The sequence below is a fragment of the Festucalex cinctus genome, chromosome 1 (genome assembly GCF_051991245.1).
Source record: "Festucalex cinctus isolate MCC-2025b chromosome 1, RoL_Fcin_1.0, whole genome shotgun sequence".
Classification (NCBI taxonomy): Eukaryota; Metazoa; Chordata; class Actinopteri; order Syngnathiformes; family Syngnathidae; genus Festucalex; species Festucalex cinctus.
Genome location: NC_135411.1, coordinates 5,909,045 through 5,917,622, shown reverse-complemented (window position 1 = coordinate 5,917,622; position 8,578 = coordinate 5,909,045). Strand labels below are relative to the sequence as shown.

Here is an 8,578-nt window from a genome sequence, read left to right as displayed (position 1 = left end):
CCACAAAGTCAACATTTATTCTAAACAACACAAAGAGAGAGCGGGCTCGACGCCACCGCGCATTATAATTTCCGTTCAGGGCAATACAATCAAAAAAACATTCCTCTCCAAAAGGGAAAAAAAAATACTTTGTTGGCTCTCGGACCCGGCCGGAGCCGGAAGGTTGGCCGCAGCATCACCTGTTCAACACCTGTCGGCAGGCAGATGCACCAGGTCCACCTTCGGCGTTGAGAGTTGGAGGAAAGAGCAGGCCAGAACAAAAACAGGCAGGAGTCCAAAGTCCAGCTGAACAACAAAAGCGGCTTTATTGGCAAAACGCTGAGACCATTCAATTTGCGCAAATGGAAAAAATCTGACCATCTCAGGAAATGCAACAGTTTATAAAGCACCATTTATGGTATAACCTCTTTTTCCTGATAGGCTATCAAACTTGCCTGCCCACTTCACACTTAGATCTCATTGGCAAAGTAAAGTCTCGGCCAAACCCACTTGTCATGAGATGCAGTTTACTGAGTACTAATAGTGTCCGCTTTCGACCACTAGGGGGTAGCGTTAGCTCAGTTTTGTGACTTCTACTGGTATCCAATTGTTACAAAGTGGTCAGCAGATTAAAATCAGCGTCCATCACTTTTTTCTTCTCTATTTTATTCAAAATCATTGACACTTTTACAACAAAGAACAGCCTCACTCCCTTTATTTTTATATTTAAGCTTCAAAGATGGCTGCTATTGTCACTAGCACACTCGTGTCTCTCAGGAAGCTTTTTACAAGCGAATCTTTGAGCACAAATACTGCAACTGAACGGTTCCTTCCCAGCGTGTTTTCTTGTGTGGCGTGTGAAACATGACTGCTGGGAGAAGCTTTTGCCACAGTCTGAGCAGGAAAAAGGTTTCTCTCCAGTGTGTGTTCGTGTGTGTGTTTTTAAACTTCTCTTATCAGAAAAGCTTTTGCCACAGTCTGAGCAGGAAAAAGGTTTCTCTCCAGTGTGTGTTCGTGTGTGTGTTTTTAAACTTCTCTTATCAGAAAAGCTTCGTCCACAGTCTGAGCAGGAAAAAGGTTTCTCTCCAGTGTGTGTTCTTGTGTGTGTTTTTAAACTTCCCTTATCAGAGAATCCTTTGCCACAGTCTGGGCAGGCAAAAGGTTTTTCTCCAGTGTGCATTCTTGTGTGGATTGTTAAATGTGACTGCTGAGAGAAACCTTTGCCACAGTCTAGGCAGGCAAAAGGTTTTTCTCCACTGTGTGTTATTGTGTGGCTTGTTAAATATGACTTCAGAGAGAAGCTTTTGCCACAGTCTGGGCAGGCAAAAGGTTTTTCTCCACTGTGTGTTCTTGTGTGGCTTGTTAAATGTGACTTCTGAGAGAAGCTTTTGCCACAGTCTGGGCAGGCAAAAGGTTTTTCTCCAGTGTGTTTTCTTGTGTGGATTGTTAAATGTGACTGCTGAGAGAAACCTTTGCCACAGTCTAGGCAGGCAAAAGGTTTTTCTCTAGTGTGTGTTCTTGTATGGATTATTAAATTAACCTTATGAGAAAAGCTTCGTCCACAGTCTGAGCAGGAAAAAGGTTTTTCTCCACTGTGTGTTTTTGTGTGGCTTGTTAAATGTGACTTCCGAGAGAAGCTTTTGCCACAGTCTGGGCAGGCAAAAGGTTTTTCTCCACTGTGTGTTCTTGTGTGGCTTGTGAAATGTGACTTCCGAGAGAAGCTTTTGCCACAGTCTGGGCAGGCAAAAGGTTTTTCTCCACTGTGTGTTCTTGTGTGTATTGTTAAATGTGACTGGTGAGAGAAACTTTGGCCACAGTCTGGGCAAGAAAAAGGTTTTTCTCCACTGTGTGTTCTTGTGTGGGTTGTTAAATTTGACTTGTGAGAGAAACTTTTGCCACAGTCTGGGCAGGCAAAAGGTTTTTCTTCAGTATGTGTTCTTTTGTGTATTTTTAAACTTCCCTTATCAGAGAAGCATTTGCCACAGTCTTGGCAGGAAAAAGGTTTTTCTCCAGTATGCGTTCTTTTGTGTATTTTTAAACTTCCCTTAACATAGAAGCTTTTGCCACAGTCTGGGCAGGCAAAAGGTTTTTCTCCACTGTGTGTTCTTGTGTGTTTTGTTAAATTTGACTGCTGAGAGAAGCTTTTGCCACAATCTGGGCAGGCAAAAGGTTTTTCTCCAGTGTGTTTTCTCAAGTGAACTTTCAAATACCCTTTTGAACTGAATGTTTTCCCACACTGAGAACATTTGCAGCGGTTGTTGTCAGCATGGTTATGTTTAGCGTATTCATCATCGTCGTCGTCAGTGTCAGCAGACTGTGACCTTGTGCCATCACTTTGTGCTTGTGGTGGTCCCCACTGGTCTGCATCACCTTCTGTCTTCATGTGTTGAGTTGAGCTGCTGCTTGGTGGCTCCGCCCCTCTGTTCTCCTCATGCTCACCGTTATCGTCACTCTTTAAAGCAACAAAGGTCAGTGGTGACTTGGTGACATCATCCTCAACCTCCTCTTCTTTGACACGAAGGGGCTCTTTCTCCTCTTTAATGTAAGCATGCTCTTCCTCCTCCTTTTTAACATGAAGAGACTTCAGTTCCTGCTTCTCAGGATCAAGATATTTTTCATCAACATCTGCACGACACAAGAAGACAAATACACATTTGGTTCAGTTAAGTCAAATCTAAAGCGCGACTTGACGTGTATTGTTTCTACAGTGGCACCTTGACTTGGGCACAGCTGCTGAGGAATGTGTAGCAATTGTGCAGTCTGTTTGTTAGCAGCTAGCAAGCTAAGATAGCTTGAGTAAGACGAGTATATGCCGACACAAACGATTTAATGAATGACAATTTACACCACGAACGTAGTGATCAACGTACTGTGTCATCCAAAAACAAAACACCTTAATTTTCCACTTTGCCCTCCATTTTTTTGTAGCTCGCGGCTCCAAATGAGGGGGTAATATTGAGCAATAACATTGATATGTACAATATTAAGTTAATTTAAAACCAAGGAAAGGTTGAAATAGAGGAAAAAAGGTGTGTCATCGAGCAGACATGCCACTTTGAGCCAACACTCATTTGGGGTCAATAGATCACATGACCTGGAAGCTATTGAGCTAAACTGCTAATATTTAAAGAAAAAAATAGAAAAATAAGTAGAGGTCTAAACTGAAAAAATAAGAGGTGTGTATCATCTATCAGACATGCCACTATGATGCAGCATGCATTTGTGGTCAACAGGTCACATGACATGGAAGCTATTGAGCTAAAAAGCTAATATTTACAGAAATAATTAATTAAAAATAAGTGCAGGCCTAACATGAAAAAAATAAAAGGTGTGCATCTTCTATCAGACATGCCACTATGATGCAGCATTGATTTGGGGTCAATATGTCACATGACCTGGAAGCTATTGAGCTAAACTACTAATATTTAAAGAAAAAATATATAAAAAATAAGTGGAGGTCTAAAATCAAAAAATAAAAGGTGTGCATCATCTATCAGACATGCCACTATGATGCAACATTGATTTGGAGTCAATAGGTCACATAACCTGGAAGATATTGAGCTCAAAAGCTAATATTTACAGAAAAAAATATTAAAAAATATAAGTGGAGGTCTAAAATGAAAAAGTAAAAGGTGAGCATCATTATTAGACATGCCACTATGATACAGCATGCATTTGTGGTCAACAGGTCACATGACATGGAAGCTATTGAGCTAAATTGATATTTATAGAAAAAAATAATTAAAAATAAGTGGAAGTGAAAAAACAAAAGGTGTGCATCATCTATCAGACATGCCACTATGATGCAGCACTGATTTGGGGTCAATAGGTCACATGACCTGTAAGCTATTGAGCTCAAGCACTAAAATTTACAGAAAAAAAAAATCATTCAAAATGAGTGAAGATTTTAACTGAAAAATTAAGAGGTGTGCCATTTAATGGCACAGATTATGTTATCTACAACGGGTGATGATTCCCTGTTCTTTACGACTGACATAACTGCACACAAAATGGCAACATTTTTTGCCTTGGTCTCTTTCATTTTACAGATGCAATGTGGCACATGTGACAGGTTTGGATGTAGACGAAAACCAATTAAAAAGAGCAAGGGCAGCAAAACTGTGGCAGTGTGCCCTTTGCAAATAATTATTGGATCATTGTAGGGCTGGGCGATAAAGCAAATTCCTTCGATTAATTCGTCCATTGAAAGTACCACGATGTGAAAATGAGCTAAATCGGGAAATCGAGCTGCTTATAAATAAATACACATCATCTAACCTTGAGCAGCTCGCTTCTGTTTACTCTCGTTTTGTGGTCCTTCGTTTGGTGGTTGGCGCGCTTGCTGATGACGTCAGCTTACTATAGCGACGCTGCGGTATGTGACATCATCGGTAGGCGCACAGGAACCCACAACAGACATACAGGCACTCCACATCACCACGCACAGAAATTAACGAACAAATGAATTTATTAATCTGAGGTGTATCGTGCACAAGTTTGAAAGCAAACGCAGGATCGGAGCGGAGCCGTAACGTCTCCGCGTGAGCCTGACGCAGAAGTATCCTGAGGCCTTTACACGGACTACCAGGCGGCGAAGCCAACACACGCCAACCGGCAGCGAAGGAAAAGTGACGCTTCCACATCACCGGGAGCTACTTTGGCCAAACGGTACGCTGCCTACTCGCGCACGTTGTCTGCTCCAGAAGACCCCAGAAAAGGGACTCATGTTGGGCTTTTACAAGAGCGACGTAGAGCAAAGTAAAAGCGTGTGCAATCCGAAAGAATGGGAGGAATGCTCACGTCTTCGAGAGTGCGGCGTGGCTAACGCTAGCAAAGATAAGTACACGCACGCCATGAAACAACAAACTTTAGCTGTATTTAGTACCGGGGGAAACAGTGTGACATGCAACAGAGCTTGTCTTTTGCCAGAGTCAGTTGACAGGCTAATTTTGCTTGTAAGGAATTTGAGTTTATTACAATAAAAGGCGATGCTGATTATTTTTACGCTGTTGTTCTTGAAGTTCTGTTATACACAAATGTTATTGTGAGTTGAGTTGTATATTTGCAGAATACTGGATGTGTGGTTTAACAATACCTGGTTACAATTGTTAGAACTACTGACTTGTGGGAATTAAGTTATGCAAAAGCTATGAGTAGTTTTTCTTTTGCACAAGATATGTATGTGACATTTAAGTTGAGCAATAATATGAGTAGTTTTTTTACTCAAGCTATAGATGTGGCATTTAAGTTGAACAAAAGGCTATGAGTGGCTTTTTTTGCACAAGCTTTGTGGCATTTAGGTTATGCAAATGCCATAAGTAGTTTTTTTTGTATAAGCTATGTATGGTATTTATGTTGAGCAAAAGGCTGTGAGTATTTTTTTGCACAAGTTATCTGGCATTTAAGTTACGCAAAAGATATGAGTAGCTATGAACAAGCTTTGTTAACTCTTTGACCGCCATAAACGTTTAAAAACGTTCAGTATAATCCTAGGATTGGCCGCCATAGACGTTAATTGACGTCTACTATGTTTTTTTATGGAAACGGGTGGAGGAAAGCCTTGGGCAGCTGTGCTCCAAGTATCAAGCCGATCGGGTTACTATAATGGGTTTTCCTGGCCACTAGATGGCTGTGATGAGTCTTTTGGACAAGATCGGGTAGGAGACAACAGTAGAAGAAGAGAGGCTGAGCTAGAGTGTTGAGGGGGAGAGAATGGCTAACTTGGCTAAGGGAGTCAAAAAGGCTACAGATGGCAATCTGCTCACGCTTGATCCTTATTTTCAAAGCTCAAAAGCATCGACCAGTGCTCAAGAGCACAGTGATGACGGGGTTAAGTCATAGTTGAAGCGGTGACGCGGCCGTTTCGACCACGTCCTAAGACCCCACCGGCTAGCGATGCTAACACCGGAGAAAAGTGGTGCACAACCGAGCACGTCTGCACAGATGACGTTTCATCGGACGATGACGACTACTATGGGTCCGATGCAAGACAGTCTTGGACAGTCTTCCAAAGAACGTGAAGGTAAGCGCTAACATGCTAAGAGATTGCTAGTAAGATTACTTTCCTAAGTTTCTCGGGCGAACTGCAATCAGCTTCATCCAAGCCACCATGCACGTTATTCCTGCCAAGCTTGGTGAGGTAAACACCTTAAATGCTCACACGACCCTCAAAAAGTCTGTATAAGTTGCAAAGACAGCTACAGAAAGACTATAAAACTCTCATGGATCAGTACAGCAGTCAACAGTTTAAGATACAAAAAAAAAAAAAAGCAGCCTTTCGCTGCTATACGGCTGTCAAGCAACCACTCGAACGATGCGTGCGCATGCGTGTTACATAACGCCACAGAAGAGCTAAACCGTGGGAACAGATTGTTAAACTGTGGGTACGCTTTACTAAACTGTGGGAAGATTTGTAAACTGTGGGAACAGATTAGCAAAGAAAAAAATAAAATTCAGACCAGAGGGGCTCCGTAGTAATGTGTTCAAAAGGAAACAATAACTAAACTAAACTAAACTAAACTGTTGGAGCCATTACCGCGAAGGGGACTTGGAATCAATAAGTTAATGAATTTGTAAAGAGATTAAGTTGAAATAAGCATTTACCCAAGTTGTAACTTTATGTTAGTTATGCTTTGTTTTGAAGGTTTGACCATAGTGGTAATTTTATGTTTAGTATGCCCCCACTGGCCAGGTATGGCTACTGCATTTAGATGTGCACTTCCTGCTGGGTAAAAGGCTTAAAAGCAAGATGGCTGCCTTAGCTCTGATTGGTGTGTATGTGTGTGTGTGTGTGTGTGTGTGTGTGAGGGAAGACAAGCGAGGGAGGCCTCTCGGCTTGATAAGGTTTTTCAAGCATTAGTCGCATTAGTTGTATGAGTCGTATTATTATTTTACTATCATTTGATATCCTGTAATATTTCAAGCCAAAGGCGTAGTATTGTATACATATCACCTCTTCAAAACTACCCAACATCTGTAACCTGGTTCCTGACATCATCGCCTGACCAAACAATTGGTGAGTCAATGCATTGAAGCCCTGCTGAGACCTGCACTTGTCTTTCAATTAAGAACGTTAGAAACCTAAGAAAAATGGCACAAACATAAACTAAAGACTCGTATCTCAACAGCGGGGATGACAGCTTTGGTTCAAACACATTATACCCCCTACGGCTTTCACCGATTTTCAAGGAATTTTTGTAAAGCTTGTTTATCCTGTGCGCGACACAATCCACAGGTAAACTTGAGTCCAAAACATGGTCAGTTACCCCAAGCTACATATCCTTTTCTGAGGATACACATGCACTTCATTGAGCTAAACAAAAGTGAAGGAAAATAGTACTGTCTAGTAGTCATTATCAATGCTTTTTTTCAAAACAGGTCGAAATCTTAGTAGCTTAGGCACTATGCAAAGATATCATACCACAACATGGTATCCTTGAAACCATTTACAAGGATAAAGGAACACATTTTGTGAACAAAATCAATGACAAAATAGGGCAAATGATCCTCATTGACTTAAAACGCCACAGTTCATATCATCCTCAGAGCGCAGGCCTGAAAAAAAGTTTATTTTTCATGTTGTTGTCCCTTTAAACAAATTATTTGGCCTACCAATTTTACCATATTTTGGACACCCTGAAAAGTCTGGTTCCGGTCAAATGCTTCGAGCCACTTCAACAAAATTACTTCAGATTGATTCAGTACTTCAGAATGCTTTGGTTTCTCCATCACTAGCTTTTGGGGCTCTGTAGGATTCCATTCAACTACAAACACATGAATATTATTTTCACGATAGAAACAAGTTCGACTATACGAAGTAAGCAAGCTAAGAAATGTACAAACCTGCTCTGCGTAGCACAACACGAGGCTGCATGCAAACGTGGCCCAGCAGTTGAAGATGTTCCTCACTCTCTTCTTTTACTCCAAAAAGTTCCTCCTTGTCCTTCGGTGTCGTTCTTGCACACATGTTGGCACAATAACGCCCAAAATGTCACACTTAGTTGTCGGTGTGTCGCAGTTACCAAGCACGTCTGGTTGTTAGCGGCTAGCAAGCTAAGCTAAGCTACGCTAACTAGGCCACAAAGCTTCAACGCGCCCGGGACGACTTTATCTGGCCACAAAGACTTAATAAATGATGTTGCAGTCCTTCAAAGTAGTGATGAGCGTCCTGTGTGGAGGCTGCAGTCAGTTCAGCTGCTCAGCACCAATTCGAAAAGAAAGATTTCCCGGAGGGCGTCTGGCAAGCAAACGAACTTCGAAGTCAGGCAGGACCACTGACCTGAATACATGACTGGATTATGGGCTGTGTGTCAAGACGCTATCGGTGACCCTGCACGATCGGTGACGCGCATGCGCAAAAGATCCCGCCATCTTAAATCGCTAACTACGGCAACTCCACGAGAACAAAATACCTTTTATATGCGTGCGCGATAGTGCGCGTTCGTAATAAAAACGATACAACATGGAACAAAAAAAAAATAGAGTATGGAGGCATTTAAAAGTAACTACGTAATTTTTTGTCCAATAAGATGAACATTTCACTTTTGACCTCATTACATTATAGTGAGTCTGCATTGTTGTACTTTATAGGAAGTCTGCA

The 8,578-nt window shown here is 41.7% G+C and overlaps 1 protein-coding gene across 1 annotated transcript; it reads right to left on the bottom strand.

Annotated features, from left to right (window-relative positions):
- On the bottom strand, positions 1-8,257 carry LOC144013612 (uncharacterized). Its single transcript, XM_077512697.1, has 2 exons — positions 7,822-8,257; positions 1-2,604 (listed from the first exon to the last, which is right to left on the bottom strand). Exons 1-2 carry the CDS (start codon positions 7,943-7,945, stop codon positions 713-715), a joined length of 2,016 nt encoding a protein of 671 aa, XP_077368823.1. The 5' UTR covers positions 7,946-8,257; the 3' UTR covers positions 1-712.
- Between the last annotated feature and the right edge of the window lie 321 nt (positions 8,258-8,578).